The 16,952-nt window shown below is 56.0% G+C and overlaps 1 protein-coding gene across 1 annotated transcript in view; it reads left to right on the top strand.

Annotated features, from left to right (window-relative positions):
• Positions 1-16,952, top strand: part of VAC14 (Vac14, PIKFYVE complex component) — a 57,234-nt gene that overhangs the window by 33,591 nt on the left and 6,691 nt on the right. Inside the window, exon 14 of the mRNA XM_027895719.1 lies at positions 3,205-3,337. Within this exon, the coding sequence (XP_027751520.1) occupies positions 3,205-3,337 (133 nt within the window). The remainder of the gene's footprint in view (positions 1-3,204; positions 3,338-16,952) is intronic.

Below are 16,952 nucleotides of genomic sequence, written 5' to 3'. Positions count from 1 at the left end.
TGTGAACCGCTGGTGAGTGCTCGGAAATGCAGCGGAGGCTTTGACAGGCGTTTGCTCCACTCACCCCACAGCTGGGGGAACGCATTCTGGGTGCTGGCTGAGGTGATCCGAGCAGCCCACTCGTGTCCCTGGCTCTATCCCAGGCTGTGAAGGGAGTCCCAGGGAATGCCTGGCGCTCTGGGCTGCAGGAGGGTGCCGTAGTCACGGACAGGACGACGGGTACTGGCGTTCAACTGACAGAGGATTTGTTCAGCTTAGGTATTAGGAGGAAATTCTTCGTTGTGAGGGTGGTGAGTCACTGGCACAGGTTGCCCAGAGGGCTGTGTCTGCCCCATCCCTGGAAGAAGTGTTCAAGGCTGTTTTGAATGGGGCTCTGAGCAGCCTGGTCTAGTGGAAGGTGTCTCTGCCCATGCCAGGGGGTTTGGAACTAGATGGGTGTTAAGGTCCCTTCTGTAATTTGATGATAAGGGCCCAGGCTGGTGTGGACTCACTGTGGACTCATCTTGTTTCACTGCTCTGATTTTCCTCTGAGCCCAAAATTCCCCCTTTGTTCCTATTCTCCTGGATGTCCGGCCTGAGTTTGCTCATTCCTCTGAGCGGGGATCTTTCTTCTTCCAGCTCCCTCCTCCATGCCAGATTAAATAAAAAAAAAAAAAAAAAGGCAGCAGAGCTGTGACGTGTCCACCAGCCCCGGCTACGTTAACAGCCGATCTGGCAGGTTACGGATCTGCAAAGTCTCGCTCCAGGGAAAGGGGGAGAGAGGTGCAAGCTCCAATTAATTATGCCACAGTTTTCTTAACACTTCTTCCTGCTTGTTTCTCATGTTTCGTCGAAACACTTGACAGGCTGCTCCGACGGCTCTGCCGAGCCGGGAGCGCCGCTGTGCCGAGCCGTAACCCAGCAGGGCGGCGAGCTGAGCCCGGGGCTGCACCGCGGCAAACGAGGTGCCAGCCGCTTCCTAGACATCCTGTAAACACAGCTAACGGGGAGTTTGGAGGGCTGGGAGGCTCTGGAAGAGAACTGCTCGGAGGAAGTGTTATCTGTGTAAACTCCAGCTGAGGTTTGGTTGAGGCTGCTGGTTTCTCTGGCAGGGCGTGCCGTGGTGGAAGCCTTCCTTAGGGACGTGCAGGCATAGCTGCTGGGCACCAGCTGGGTAAGGGATGGAGAAATGATCCCTCTGGAGTATTGTTTCCATGCTCCCAGAGGCAAAGGATGGTGGAGATGTGGTAGGCAGACTGCCACGTTATGCTTTCCTCTCCTAAGAAAAACAGGGCAGACTTGTTCGGATGGTCTCTGTATCCCACTCCCTCCTTGCTCCCAAGATCCCTGACCCACTGCCCAGCTTCCTCTAGGCTGGAAGTTTGGGAGCCAGTTAGTGGAATAAAACACCAGGACTCAAAGTCCTGCAGACTGCAGGTGGGATCTGATCTCCAAGGGGATCCTGACTTTTGGATGCTCAGCTGACCCAGCCTCCAGGTGGAGATGCAGGAGATGCTGCACCACCTCAGGTCATGGATCTGAGGGTGCTCCTGGGTGGTCAGTCTTGAAGCAGCATTCCCAGCCACACGGCTCCTGGGCTTTGTCCTGTGCACAGCAGAAGTGCTGGACCTCTCAGGGAGAAGAATTGCTGCCTTCTCCTGTTTTTCCTTTGGGCTGTGTTTTCAGGTGTGGGATGTTTGAGCTGGAAGGCACCTGAGGCAGCAGCGAGGTACAAAGTGAGGCTTTGCCACGTGGAGAGAGCACCAAACAGGAGCTGCTCCCAGTGCTGCTGCCAGAAGGGACTTGCCCAGGTAGCAGTGCCATCCATGCTGCTTGTAGGGCTCAGAGAGACCATTTTTGGGGTCTTGAGAAGGAAGAAACTCCAAGACCTTACCCCAGACAACCAGAACATCTTCCCCACAGCTGAGGGGAAATGTGATGCAATGGCAAACACTTGTGCTCCGGGAGGTGCCTGCCCTAAAGCCGGGTGTGGGGTTGCAGATGAACTAAGGGGTGGAGAGGACACTGGATTTTGGTCAGGATGACTTTGTATTTCGTTTTCCTTTTTCCTTGGCCCTGTATGTTCTTTTAGGTGCTAAACCCAAACCTGGGGAAGCTGCCCTGCCTGTGTCTCTGTGTATCTTTGGGAGAGGCAGGGTGGAAAACAGCCCAGTGGCTTTTCCATCAGCTTTCCTGGGCTTTGGCAGCTTAATTGCATCTTTAATTGGCTGCTCCGTGCTCTGCTGAGTGTCCATAGAAGCAGACAACATCCATAAATCAAACTGTTCAGGCTTCCGTCGGTTATCTGATGAAAGTACCGGGGAGGGGAATAACCATGGGGTGCTCGTGTGTGCCGACTTCCCTCCTTACTGCGGTCAGGAGTGGCCCTTTCCGAGGGGGAAATTCAGGGAGAGAGCTCCCCTTGTTGCAGAGCGGCCTTTGAAACGCTCTCTCCAAACATTTGCTTTGAGCGCTGTCCTGCTAAATAAACCATCTCCCCCGGGGTTTCACTGTGGGAAAAGCAATCTTCACCTGCTCTTGTGGGTTGGGAGGAATATTTCCCTGGGCTGGGAGCTGCCCCTTTGTCTGCCCACCCTGCAAACGGACCTGTACAGTCCTTAAGCCTGAAGCTCTGCTGTGGTTTGGCTGGTACTCGGTGCCACCCCTGGGGCAGGTTGTGTGTGACGCTGTTGCACCAAGTGGCTCCTGCTCAGGGAAGATCACATCTCTGAGTGTGAAGTGCTGTGACCCAGGGCTGAATGTGTGTGTTTGCCACTACGTGCGTGCTGGGTTTGGGGCATCTGTGGCCTGTGGGGTTGGATTAGAGGCACTTCAGCTCACCAGCAGTCTGGTTGTTTTGGGATGAGTGTACGTAACCGAGGAGGTGGGGATGCCTCAATTTAGAGTCTCAGGCACCCCTTTTCCTACCAGCTACTGAAGCTGAACATCTCTGGGATGAACTCCCCAAAAGCCCATTTCACCCCCAGCTGCTTCTTCCAGGACGGGGATCACCCTAGGATGCTTTCCCCTGGGCTGGAGGAAAATGCAGCAGGGCTGGCTCTGCTTGGACCTGCCAGATATGGTTATACAAGGCTTGGAAGTGTTTTTGTGCCCCAGCCCTCCTCTGCTGAGTGCTGTGACCATGGTTTGGGTGTCTCCTCTCTGATCCAGGCTTTGGCAGGAGGACCCTGGCTGCTCTAATTTGTTCTCCCCTTGCCTCCCCAGCTGTGAAAGGCTTGGAGTGCTCACCCTCCACCCCCACCATGAACTCCTATTTCTACAAGTTCATGATCAACCTGCTCAAGCGCTTCAGCAGCGAACGGAAACTCCTGGAGACCAGAGGAGCCTTCATCATCAGGTCAGAGCACTCCACCAGCCTCACCAAAGCCCCTCAGCACCCCTGGGATGGGTGGGACGGGGATGACAGGGTCGAGCAACCCCGGCTCCATGCTCCCTTGGAGCCAGAACCATTTCCTGAAGCCTCCCTTGCTCTCCAACAAACGGTTTTGGAGCAAACGGGATTTCGCCTTTCACGTGTCAGGGCACCATATTTCTCTCTCCCATCCCCGGAGGCAAAGTGGCTCCTTATTAAACAGTGTTGTCAGAGCCTGTTTCATGAAGAAACAACTAGACCAGCCAGAGCATAAAGACAGGTTTGCACTGGGAGTGCCAAGCCAAGTGAATCCCTCCACCGGGCTCGGCGAGGTGCCCGTCCAGAGCCATGTGTGTCGATGCACGGAGCTGGGAGGTTGTGCTTCAGCTCTTCAAGTGGCAGAGGCTGGAGAGCCAAGAGTTGTGGAGGGCCAGGGGTTGTGAAGGCTGGATTGCCAAGCAGCTGGCAGGGAGTCGTGTTTAATGCAGTGACATCTGGGGCAAGGGGTATCAGCTCCTCAGCTCGCCGGGAAATAACAGGGTTAACGGTCGAGGCAAGGTGTAGAAATCAGTAAGGGAGTTGGTGGAAGGAGCTGGCAGGACCCTAGGTTTTCCTCCCTTGCTTTCATGGATGTGGCATCAAAATGAACAGGGGGAGAGCATGAGATACAAGCCATGCTCTTGTAGGAGAAGAGAGCTGACTCTCTGAAGGCAGAGGGGTGTGTCGGGTACTGATAAGAAGGTCCCATCACTCACAGTGGAAATGGGAAAACACAGCAGGCAGAGCTCCCAAAATCTGCAAAGCTGAGCTGGGTGTCAAGTTTGTGCCCAGGTCTTTGGACAGCCTGAGAGCACACTGAATACATCCCAGAAGCAATATCTCACTTGTAGTGTCCCCTCTCCTCTCCCTGGTCTGGACAGCCCCTGGGATGAGCCACCCTTGACAGGGAAGTGGCCCCATGACGTGTTGGGGGAGCAACAGTGAGCCTGGGCAGGGTCCCATTTGAAAGCCCTCCTGTACCAAGGCCCACCCTAAATTTTTCCCCCCAGCTGTGGCAGGGTGAGCCTTGGCAGGCAGGCCCAGCTTCCCCACAGCCAGCCAGCGGTGCGGTGGGACTGGCTCAGGGCAGCTCAGCAAGCCGAGGCTTCTTACGGTGACTCATGCCCCAAAAAAATCTGGCAAAGCAGAAAAAAAAAAAAACCAAAACCTAAAAAAATAGATGACTCTGTCCTTCGTCAAGTCATGTTGTGGCTCACGTGGGATGGTGATGCAGGTCTGCAGCCAAAGTGGTGGTTCTGGGAAGGGTGAGCCGTGCCCTCAGGTGCCAGAGATTAACTCTGGAACCTGCTGATGGCTGGTGAAGGGCTGATGTAAACATCAGCATCTCTGCTGCTTCCAGAAAAAGCAGGATGAGAATAGAGGAGGAAAACTTTTACAGGACTCTCTGGCAAAGATCGATCTCTTGCCAGAGAGACTCAGTGAACGTGGGAGCCTCGTGGAGCTATTTTTAGCCCCTTTTCAAATTGAAGCCGTATGCGTGTTCCCACGTTACATCCCTCCCCTGTCCACAAGCCAGCTCAGCTGTTTTGCACAGTGGGGTGGGAAGCCAGCCTCGTGTTTGACTGGAGAGATGCTGCTGATGTCTCATCCTGGGCTGGAGAGCACGGGTGTGCTTGAGAGACCGGGCTGGTGTTCGCTAAAGCACCTCTGGCACAAGCTCTTCGCTCCCCTTGGGGACCACTGCTGCCTCTTTCTGCTGACAGCAGACCTGGGAACGGCGAAGCAGAGAAGGAAAAAGACCCGTTAAGTTTAGGCAGTGATTTGCAGCTGAAGGATTAGCGCTCACAGGAAAGGGAAACGGGGGGTTTATTCAAGCACAGCGCCGCAGTTCTGCCCGTCGTGTTGCCAGTGGGCAAGTTCAAAGGTCTGTGAGGTCAGGTGGGGGCTCTGTGGTTCAAGGTAGTTTATTTCTAATCCAGCTCAAGTTTGTTCATGCCTGGTTGCTGACTCTGAAAGGACTTTAGTCTCTGCTGGTGTGTCTCTGGGGTCTCGGAGACAGAGGTTATGGTACATTGTGTGCCTGAGGATTGGAGCAGGGTTTGAGAGGTGACCCAAGAGATGGATTGGTCTGCTGCCTTCCCCAGTGGGATCCACTGCAACATAACTGCATCAAACTATGGTGTGATGCCTCATCCATGCCAAAGGATTTAGGGTTAGGATCCCCTCAACCCAAGGGGATCTCACAGAGGGAGAGCCTACCATCATGGGGAGCCCACATGCTGGGCTGAGCCCCAGCAGGAGGAGGATGAAAGGGCAACATCCAGGAGAAGGCTCTTCAAAGCCATTTAGATGCCTCCTGAATGCAAGGGACCCTCTTTGTGAAGGGATGTGCCAAGGGGGCTCCAGTGACAGGAATCCCCTGAGCCTCGTGCTTTCCCACCCCTCTCCCCCTGAGGGAAGAGGGAAACCTGCTCCCATGATCTCTTCCAAGTGATTTTTTTTTTTGTGAGGCTTGGCATCAGTTTTCTGCATCACAGCTGACAGGGTTCCTTTGGGGGTCTGTCTCTCTCACTGTCACTTCTGACTCTTTTTAGGCTGGAAGCCAGTAAAATTATTCTGCCTTCAAAGCTCAGAATTCCAAGTGCTGCCTTCTCTTCTCGAGCCAGGCATGTTTGCACTCAGAGCTTGCTCCCAAAGTGTTGTCACAGGCAGGAGCATCAGAGTTACCTCCCACCTTGATAAGCAGGTCTGGGACCTTCCCCCACTCCTCGCTGACTGCCCTGGCTGGCACGTGGCCCTCCTGGATTCAACAGAGCCCTAAAGCCAGGAGCAAACAGCCCCATTCAGCTGCTGGCCTCCCGACGATGGCTTGGAGCAGCAGAAGAATGCAGAGGAGCTTCCAAGGCATCACATGGCTCCTTGGAGCAGCACAGCCACCCTCTGGGCAGGAACCCCGTGGAGGGAAAGCTGCTTGGCCGGTCAGAAGGCAGGCAGTGGAGCAGCACCGAGCTTTTCAGCTCACACTGAGATCTGCAGGCCGGATTTAACGCTTGTTTGTGGGTACCAGCGCTGTGGGATGGGGGGATTAAGTGAGAGGTTAAACCCCATGGACATCAGTGTTGCTGCTCAGAGGATAGGGCTGGCTGGCCTTGGAAGGTGCTGTGCCTCTCCTCTTGTCCCTCCCATGGCTGTTTGTGCTGTCCCCATGCCATCCCCAGGGTCAGCCTGAGCTGCAGGAGCCAAAGCAGCCGGCTTTGTGCCGCTCTTAGAGATGGAGCAGCGAGGGGGTTCATGGCTGATACGCTCTGCCACAGCAAATGAACCCTCCAGGGTGTGGGATGTGCTTGAGTGGCTGGAGACATCCCCGTGCACGTCGTGGGGGGATGCTTTGAAGTGCAGGGCTTAACTTTTAAGCCCGGCGAGGCCGTTTTCTCGCCGAGCAGTGGCACCCTGGGGCACGGGAGGACGCCTGAGTCAGCACTTCGCTCCCCAGGCAGGGGCCTGCGCGCTAGGGGTTGTCTCAGCTTGTTTTATGGATCTGTTAAACAAACCTCCACACTGCCTGGCACCTTCTCACGGGGCGTTTTCTGAGGTTAAACTGCTTGGAAGGGGCCCTGGGGTGACTTTGCAGCCACCTCCTGTGCAGCGCTTGTGGGGCTTGTCTGTCCTAGTGGGGATTGTCCTTGGCTTTTGAGGGGATACTTGAACCCTGGTGGGGGTGGCCAGGAGGTTCTCCATCCACTCTGCAAGACATTGGAGCAGATGAGGATGTTCAGCCAATTTCTGGCGTTAGCTGGAGAGCTGGAAAATCCCAAGTCTCGTGACGGGGCCACGGGTTTATGGTTCCAGCAGACGGGAAAAGTTCACCTGGCTGGAAATTCTGCCTGTTCCTTGAGGTCTCAAAGTCCTGCTGGGAGGAGGCCAGTGGAGAGCTGGATTGAAAAGAGGGCAGAGCTGAGGACAAACACTGGCAGGTCATGCTGGGTGCGGGAAGGGCTGTGTGGTGATGCCCTTTGTGCTGCAGTGGCTGGTCCCCTCGTTTTGGGCATGACAGGGCTCTGCTGCCCTCTGAGAGGCTGGGGCTGACTGTGTGGCACCTGTTTCTCCACAAAAAGTAGGGAAAAAGAAGCCAAGTGAGTTTGAACCTGCTAACCAGTACGAGGAATCAGAGAGGGGGGGAGCAGAGGGCCGGCGTGTCCTGTGGAGCGCAGACATCCATCCGATGCTCTTGGCAGGCCAGCAGTGAGGTGCATGTTAAATCACTCTCTACTCAGTATGCCTGGCATTCCCAGGGCTGTGCTCTCCATCTGGGAGAGTGGGAAGGGAAGGGGAAGCCTGCCAGCATCCCGGTGAGGAGGGCTGTGGGGAGGGAGCGGGGTGGGGGTTTAGCCACAGGTTTGGGTAGCAAGGGTTGTGTTGGGGATCATGTACAGAGGCAGTGGGTGTCTGCTTTGGTGGTAAGGGGATACTGCAGTGCCAGGATGCCACCATACTGCAGTGAGCCAGTGTCCACCCACGCCACCCTGGCTCCCACCCCATCCCTAACCTCATCCTTTCCTCCTGCTGTGCTGTCCCCACCGCCCAGCCCCTCACTGGGGGAGGCTCAGGAGCTGGTGCTAACCAAAACCCTCCTCTTCTCCCAGGCCTGGGTGCTCTGGAGCTCCCCTGGATACACATTTTGCTTGGCCAAACATCCCAGTAGCTCCTGATGAGCTGGAGGTGCCCAGTGCTGGGATGCACAGTCCACTCCTGCTCCTCCTTCCTTTGGGTGTGCTGATGCTGCTGTGCCCCCTTCCAGCTCCCACTGCCAAACCCGTGCCCTGAAAATCCCTCTGCGAGCAAATCTGGGCTGGAGGGGGGGACACGTGTCACCTCTTCCTCTCTCCCACCCTCCGTGCCACTGCATTGCAGAACAAAACCTGCGTTTGTTTTTGCGGGAACCGCTTGGCTCGAGCTCAGCGGAGGGCAGAAAAAAAAAAAAAAAAAAGAAGGGGGGAAAAAAAAAACCCAGAGCCTCTTTGATAAACTGTGATATGAACTCGGGTAAAATCCAAACAGCTGTGAGTGCTACAAGGGAAGCTTCTGTGTCAGGAGGCAGCGAGCCTGCGAAAATCCACTGCTGTGCCTGCCAGGATGCTCGCTGGCCGCCTGCCCTTCGGCTCTAATGAACTGTGCGCTCGCCATCCCCCTCCTCGTGCCTCGCCGAGAGGAGGAACCGGAGAAAGCCTTTTAGTTGGGTTTTTTTTTTTGGTTTTGTTTTTTTTTTTTTTTGTCCATTTGCAAAGCAGAAAGAGGGGCTCCCTCGTGCCCAGGACTCCAGCCAGGCATGGGGTGGTTGAGCATCCCCTGGTTCTGCAGAGGTCAGTGGGCTTCTCCTTGCTTATCTCCAGCCCATCCTTCTGCACCTCCCTTTGACTCTCCCTGCTCCCCAAAATCTCCTCAGCTTGCCATGCTTGGAGCTATAGTGGTGTGGTGGCAACTGGGCTTTGCTTTCCTGCGTCTCCCTCTGCCCCAGCCATGCACAGTGAATGCTCTCCAGGCTCCTCCTGGGCCCTAATGGGAATTCGGGGTGGAAGCCAGCAACCCCACTGTACCTCCAAAAAAAACCCCAGCTCTCCAGTTACCTCTCACATCACCCCATGGGCTCTGCAAGCCCACAGGAGCATGTGCCTGTTGAGGTTTTAATTCACCAAAGGGCTCGGGGCTCTCCGATACCCTCCCAGCCCCACGGAGCAGGAGCCACAGGGGAAAACCCAGATTTCCCTTGGCTAGAGGTTGGATCTGGGGTTGCAACACACCAGCAGTCACCAGCAGCGTGACCTTCACAATGGTTGCTCTGCCTGAGGATTATCCCTGCTGGGAGAGCAGGAGCTGGGCCAGCCCTGGCCAGCCCCCTCCTAGGGCAGGACCCCCAGGGAAGGACAGGAGATGCCTCCACTGAGCTGGGCTGGGGGGTTGGGGTGCACAGGCCCTGGAAATGAGTTCACTGTCCTAACCCACCAAAGCTGCACCGAGACCAGACGTACTCGGAGCTGCCTGGAAGGATTTGATGGGTTTTCCTGCCGAAAAATGGGAACCACATGTGAGCGGCAGTGCTGGAGTGGGCTGGGACTAATTTGGGTCAGCGAGAGGGTGGAGGGGAGGAAAGGGAAGTGTGCGTAGGGGAAGAAAATCCTCCCAAAATGGCCAAGTTCCTTCAAAGGGCAGGTCCCCAGGCAGCGATATTTGCTCCCTCCCAGCACTTTTCCCTAGGATCTCAGCAGGAATGTGGAAGGGGGAGGTGGGAGAAGGTGGGCTGGGCAGTGGGGAGAGAAGCCCACAGCCGCCCTGCTTGCTGGCCATTGCAGAGCAGCATTTCAGCACAAGCAGCTTCCAAGGTGTCTCCCAAATTTTCCTTGCCTGAGGGTGAGGACCCTCATCACGGGGAAGTGGAGGTCGGTGCAGACAAAGGGCTGGTTTTGGCTGCTAAATTAACCTGTCTGATCCCGTCAGTTGAGGCTTGAGTGTTCTGATGGTGTTTCCCTTTGTGACTCTGCAAATGTGACAGCTCAGTTTATTCATCTCTGTGGAGGGAAGAGCCAGGAATTCGGGCTGAATAAAGGCCCCCACCTGTCTTTTAGGGCATCTTGCTCAGCTTTGTCTCCAAGGCACAGGGCACTCAGTTAAAAACCTCACCTCAGCCCAGTGGGTCTGGCTGGGCACGCTGCTCCCAGGATGGGATATCCTGGGACAAGATACATCTGGATGGGACATTTATAACCCCCCACTGAAAGTGTGGAGCTGTGCAAAAGCCACCTTGGCTGGAGCTGCTTCCCTTCGGTGCGTGAGCTGCTCTCTGTGCTCTGCTGCACCTGGAGCTGGTTGTTGTGTAGTATTGGGGTTCTTAGGGTTCTGGCAGGGCAGGGAACATCTGTCTGCTCTCCTCTCGTGCATCTGTGGGCCTTGGAGGGTTTGAGGGAGCAAGGCTCCTTAGGCTGCATCCCTCCTTGGGATTTTCCTGGCTTGGAAGGCAGGGCAGGCGTGGTGATCCAGCTGTGATGCTGAAAGGCAGTGAGAGGCAGCTGGTGTGAAGGCAAGCCCGGCACTAGAGCTGAAATGACATCTGGGATGTCTAAACCACGGCACAAGTGGGGTATTTTTTCAGCTGACACTCGAGTAGGGAGTGCAGCAGGGCTCACTGAATTACTCACAGGCACCTCCTTCCTGAGCTCTGGGATGTGCTCGAGTTGTTGGTAGAAGAGACAAGGCAGTTTCACCTCCCACCCCAGGGCATGTTCATCCCTGAGCCGTGGGACACTGCCACCTCCTTCCAGTCCCTTTTTCCTTTCCCTCTGGAGAGCTTCACCCTCAAACACACCATGTATTCCTGCCACGCTCTATCCCTCTGCTTTCAGAGGTTTAGAAATGCCCAGCAGGACCCTCTTCCCCCAGATTTGCCTTCCCTCCAGGGGGATCCAGAGGCTCATCCTCCTCTAGGACAGCAACCTGCTCCTCAGCTGTACTTCTAGGAACAAAAACACTTTTATTTCTTCATCTTAAAGCAAAGTGATGTGGAAGGGTAAGCCCAGGGACCACGGCTCTCATCTCTCTACAAGCTGTGCACGCCCTGAACAGGATCAGCCTCTCCCAGCTCCTGTTGCCACAGCTTTGTGCCCGCTCCTTTAACCTATTTTATTTGCAGTGAAGAGAAATTGTAGGGGGAGAAATAAGGCGCTTGTCAGTTTTCTTGAAAATGAGGCCACAGCTGTCAGCCTGAGAGGGAAGCGGACGTCTCGAAGGAAGGATCTGCCGCTGCTCCACGCGTCTCCCCCGCTCCTCAGCCAGCCTCTACCCTTCCTCCTCCTCCAAACAGAGGATGGTTGCCTGAAAACATGACTGCCCAGTGTGAGTGCCCCCTCTGGGGTCGGGCTCTGCAGGGCTCACTTGTCCATGAGTCGTTCCTCTCAGCTGGATTACAGCATGTGCTGTAATGCTGCTGCTGGTGCCTCCTGCCTGGGGCTTGAAGCCCCAAGAGCCTCGGGCAAGAGTTGCATTTTCTGTCCATTTTGCCATCAAATCGTTGGCAAGTTTAAAAGCTGGAGAAGAAATGCTTCAAGGTGGTCATTTTTGTGTTCCTGGAGGGTTTGGAAGGGGATGGTTTCCTGTTTTCCTCGTGAGCCTCCTGTAGATGCTCAGATGTTTGTAAAGCTCTGCAGGTCATCAGTGGCTCATCAAGTGCAGGTCATCAAGGCCAGGTTGGTTGGGGCTTGGAGCAGTGTGGTCTAGTGGAGGGTGTCCCTGCCCGTGGCAGGAGGTTGGGAATGAGATGGTCTTTAAGGTCCCTTTCTGTGGGCAGGATAGTTTTATCCATAAGTCACCATGGAGTCTTCTCAAGGAAACTCATGGGACACACCAGTGTGGGCAGCTGGAGGCTGGTGCTGGTGGTCTGTCTGGTGGGCTTCACCTTGGAGGAGCTTTCACATTGATCTGTGTTATATTTTAAGAGTTGGGCCATGCCTTGGGCTGAGAGGACCATTAAGTTTCCAAATGTAGTTGTCTTCTAGCTTCTGGCCCATCCCAAAGGATATTGGTGGTTGATCCTCTTCTGTGCTGAGGATGATCAAAAGAAGAAACTGAAGAAGAAGCCTGAAGAATCTTCTTCTGAAGGAAGTCTTCCTTCTCCTTGCTCCAGCCCTGTTTCCCTCTGTGATTCGTGTGGAGCTGGGGGTGTTTCACTGATCACGCAGGTGTCCAGAGGTGCTGGATGTCTGCTTGGATAACGGACGGTGACCTCTCTGAAGGGGGCTGTTCTCCATGCATGTCCAAGATGGGAACAGGGCTGGGTTCATCACGAGTCAAGGTGGATGTGCCCAGCTTTGGGCTGGGCTCTCAGCTTTGGTGGGCGAGTGGGCAGTGGGGAAGCCATCCCGGCACTCTGGTGTCCGAGGGGAGCATCGGGAGGAGCAGAAGCCACGGGCTGGGGCTCTGCAGGGCCGTGGTGCTGTTTCACCAGCGGGAGCTGGTCTGAAACACTGGTGTACATTTGTTCTGTGCTGCTCTCAGGCACTGGCTGCTCGGGGGATCCCGGGGGAGCGCCCTGCAGATGAGGCAGCCCCAGCGCCGCGCTGGCACCGCCGGCGGTTGTCGCGCTGACGGCTCCTGCCAAGCAGACGCTCCGGGGGAGGGTTCTCTTGTTTGCAGGGAAACACTCTGCACCTTTCCCTTTTTTTAAGCGAAGGCATCGCAGGGGCCTGTCCCCGGCTCTCCGAGATCCACACGTCTCCTCCCAGAATCCACACGTCTCCTCCCCACATCCGCACATCTCCTCCCGGGATCTGCACGCCTCTGGTCTGCAGCTTTCGCTGAGTTTCCCCGGGGAGCTTGATAATCATTCCAAGAAACCGGAGATGATGAGGGTCCTTCTCCTCCCCAAACCTGCTCCCCTGCTCCTAAAGCTCCCAAACCCTTCGAAATCCATTAAACGCTGTGAATTTTGTAAAGCGGGAGCTGCCGGGGTTGCCATGGTTTCCCTTGCCTGGAGGAGCTGCTCTGGAGCCTGGATTCGGGAAAGGGGGGGATTAGGATGGAGGACTGGGGTTGTCTTTGCCGCTGTGGAGGGAAAGGATGGGGGAATGGCATGCTTGTGCTTTCCCTGCTTGCTCTCTTCTCCTTCTCCCCTTCCAGTCCTAATTTTATCTGTGCTTGCTCTGCAAATTCCTAAAGGATCCCAGCTGCTGGGCCAGGCTGGGGATGCTGCTTTTCCTGGCAGGAGGATTTCAGGGGAATGGGGATGGGCAATGGGCATCGTGGAGGCTGTGGATTCCCTGGGCAGGCGTGTTAAGCCAGGGCATCTCCTGGGGAGCCCGGAGCGGGCAGGAAGGGTGGGGAAAAGCCTCGGGGAGGAGAGAGGAAGAGAGCGGAGGAAGAGGAGGGTTGGGAGGAAGGATGGAGGGGCTCTGCCCTCCTCGCAGCTGTGGAAGTTGTTGTTCGACTGGTGAGCTGAAAAGCAGAGCAGAGCCCTTTGGAGCATCGCTCCCTGGCCTCTGCCAGCTCCTTCCCCAGCTCCCGCTCTGTCCCACTTGCTGGAAGTGGGACGAGACACAATCCTCTCCCAGCTGGGGCCCCATGTCTATTAGCCCAGAGCTAATAAAGCAAATCACTGGTGCTTAATGAAGAAGCACCTGCTTAATTGAACACAGCGGGATGGTGGCCAGGCAATGGGATGGGACCAGCAGCGTTTCCCCCCCAGGCTCCCCACAGGTCCCAGTGGAGGGGATGGTTCCGCAGTTAGGCTGGATTTCATCTTAACTTTTTTTTAATTTTAGGAAGAACCAGACTTTCGCCTTCTTTGAGGAAGCTTTGGGCTGCCCTGACCCCTCTGCTGCCCCTTTCCTGGAGGGTGGCTCAGGGCAGGGATGGGGCTGAAGTGGTTAAAGGGGCGAGCGGGTGGGATGGGAGCTCAGACAGCTCCCTGAAATGATGATGTTTAGATTAGCCGGTTTCCAGGCATCGAGTTGTCAAAGCAAGAGGACTGGGAGGGACGCCGGGGCTTGCCCTTAATTGGAGATGTGGCTCTAAAGCCACCCCATCCCTCCAGCATCCCCTGCCCCTTCATGATCCCTGTCCTCCGTGTTCCCATACCCCATCCCACCCCACCCATCACCAGTGTGATGGGAATTCGCTGCGACTGCACTGGCCCCTCAGTGGCTGCTGGCTCAGAGATGCAGGGGGACCCCAGGGTGACGTGGCCATGCAGAGCCTGTGGTGACCTCTGCGACTCTTCCCGTGGCCAGCATTGTGTCGTCCTTTAGGCAAGGGGAGGGCAGGGTCCTGTGATTGCAGCAGGGGCTAGAGGTGACCTGCTGGGTCCCTGGGGAGCCCCACTGTGCTGGGGGTGTCCCCCACGCTGCAGGCACACGCTGCCTCCCATCTGCCTGCAGAAGCTTTCCCTGGCTCCGTCGGAGAGGCTTGAATAACCCTTTTAATTTAAGGAGTTAAATTTTAATGGCCTAAATACCACACTTCATTATCACCATGCGCCTGTGCTGCCGGCTGCCTGATGTCTCCAGCGTGGTGCCGTGATGCTCTGAGGCTCCTGCCTCCCTGGGGACACTTCCTCCCCTCTTCTTCCATGCCAGGAGGTCCCTGGGGACTCTCTAGGTCCCCATGGATGAGGGGATGCACATGTCACCCGCAGGGATGCAGGGAGAGCTCCAGGGAGAGGCATCTCGCTGTAATGATGCGTCAGGGGGGATTAGCCAGCTCCTTCCATCATCACATCACAAATATTTGGGGAGATATAAATATTAAAGGGTGTGTGTGTGTATACACGTGTATTTATGGGATATCTGGGATATATTTATGGAGTGTACATATAAGGGGCACGGTTCCCACTCACTGTCCCCTCTGCCCTGTCCCCTTCCACAGCCACCCCGACGGCATCTCAGTAGAAGCCACCTGTCCCCTGTCCGGCCCCTTGCGCTGCCTCTTCCCAGCCAGCCTGGCGTTCCCCTCGTGCCATCGAAGCCTCCCAAGGGATGGGCTCTGGGGGACCCTCCCAGCCCCCCAGCAGCCGCCTGGTGCTGGCAGTTGGGCTCAGCTGCTGGCTGCTGTCACAGAGGCCGGCAGCTGCAGGACCGGCCAGTTGTCCCCTCCTTCGGGGACCCTGTTGGGATGTGCCGACCAAAGGGCTTCACTTAGCGGGAGGGAGTTCAGGAGGATGCTGTGCACTGGCAAACTTATTCTGCTGGTGGTTCCCAGAGAGCCCTGGGGGCAGCTGGAGGGGTTGGTGCCCAGGCAGGGCAGCATCCCCGTGGGGTGACATGGCTTTGGAGCGGAGGGACAGTCTCCATGTGGCTGCTCCTTTAACACCCCGACAGTTTCCAGTTCCCCCAGTGCCAGGAGGGGGGACAATCCCAGCCCTTCCTCACTAATGAAAACCAGGCCTGAAATTAGAAAGCGTCTCGCGTTGGGCTCGCTGGGAGCGCGGCGTTCGCCAGCCGAGCGGCACAGCTCCTATTTATGGAAAACCAGAGCCTTCCCTTCCCGTGGAGGAGCAGCAGAGGGGGGACCTGCCCGGTGTCCTCGCTGTGGGCGGACAAGGGGAGCTTCGGAGGTCACTGAATTGCCCTCCATGCTCCCCAGGGCCGTTCCTGCTTGTTGGAGCTCTTTCTGTCACCTTTATCCCTACGTGAAAAGCACCAGCTCCCTGCCAGCCACGAGCAGCGCAGCCGGTCCCCGGCTGTACCAGCACACCGAGCGCTTCGCAGCTGGGGCTAAAACTGTCCTGGTGTTTGGCCCTGCAGGACCTCTCCCCTCTTTGGGCACAGTAAATCACCCCACTTCACAGTCTGAGTGCCCAGCATGGCTGCTGGGGGAAGTTCAGCAAGGAAGGGGCACCCAGCTGTCCCCTCTTAGTGGTGGTAGAAGGGTAGTGTGGAACCATCTTACTCCTGGGCTGGGCTTGGTCCTGCCCAGGCTGGGCTTCATCTGCCACAGCTGGCAATGATCAGATCCTGCCTGCAACGCTGAGCTGTTGACTTGCTTTTGGCCCCATCAGGATGGACTAAAAGCCTGTGCCTTCCCCTTCCCTCCCTCCACGCCTCACTTTCCCACCGCCCTCCCTCCTCCAGCCAGCCCCGCGTCCAAGCGGCGAGAAATCAGGGAAGCGTTTTCATCCCCATGAATGCAGCCGGTTACGTAAGAATAATTGGGATAAATGAGCTTATTTATCACAGCCCGTTCCGTTTTAGCGGGGTCCAGGGCGATCGCCGGGCTGGGTTATGTAAAATCCCGCACAGAGCATCCCATTGTCCGGCGGCAGCCACGCGGGATGCGGGAGCTGCCTGGGTGAGGAGAGCGCTGGGTGAGGAGGGGACGCGTTATTTGGCACGACGAGGAGGTGGGAGAGAGATCTTCCTCCCTGTGCTGAAGAGGGGAAAAAAAATCTCTGTCTCTTCATTGTCCTCCTGCATCCCTAAACCCTAAATCGGGGTATGGTCTGTGGTGTCTTAAGTACAGCCATGTAATCTTCCACTAGTCCTTCCTCATGGAGATGGGGGCTGAAAACTCACCTCCTTCCTCCTCCTCACCCCAGGAGGTGAAAACATGACCTTGGTGTGGGGAGTTCTGGTGTGCCCTCCACGTCCTGGCCAAACCAAGCAGCTGCTCCTTGTTTGGCCTCTTTAAACCCTTCCAAGATAGCTCCAGGTGGAAATCTGATGCCCAGCTAAGGTTATCTGGCGGGGAATGGTGCTCGGTAGGAGCTGGGGGAAAGCAGAGTTGCTGGGGGGAAACTTGGTGCCAAGTTTCCCTATCAGCCTGTGGGGGAGATGTGGGGACCCAGGGAGCATCCCAGTTTCAGGAGAAGCTGGGGAGCTGGGTGGGCTTCCCTCCACCTCTCTGATGCCCAGTGGGGAGCTGAGCTGGTGCTGGGCAGCATTTCAGGTGTCCTCGGACACACTGCCCAAGAAAGCAAGAGCCTGGAGAAAAACAGGAAATCCCCAAATCCAAACAAATGTGGGAGGGGGAAAAAAAAAAAAAAAGGACAAAAAAAAAATCTGTTTTTTAGTTTCTGGTCTAAAAAAATGTTGAAAATCTTGGGAATGCCTCAAGGTTTGTT

The sequence above is a fragment of the Empidonax traillii genome, unplaced genomic scaffold, assembly GCF_003031625.1.
Source record: "Empidonax traillii isolate 1590-97213 ecotype Southwest subspecies unplaced genomic scaffold, ASM303162v1 scaffold465:size698125, whole genome shotgun sequence".
In the NCBI taxonomy this organism is placed as follows: Eukaryota; Metazoa; Chordata; class Aves; order Passeriformes; family Tyrannidae; genus Empidonax; species Empidonax traillii.
The sequence above is the reverse complement of the archived record's forward strand: the minus strand, read 5'-3'. Positions and strand labels throughout refer to the sequence as shown.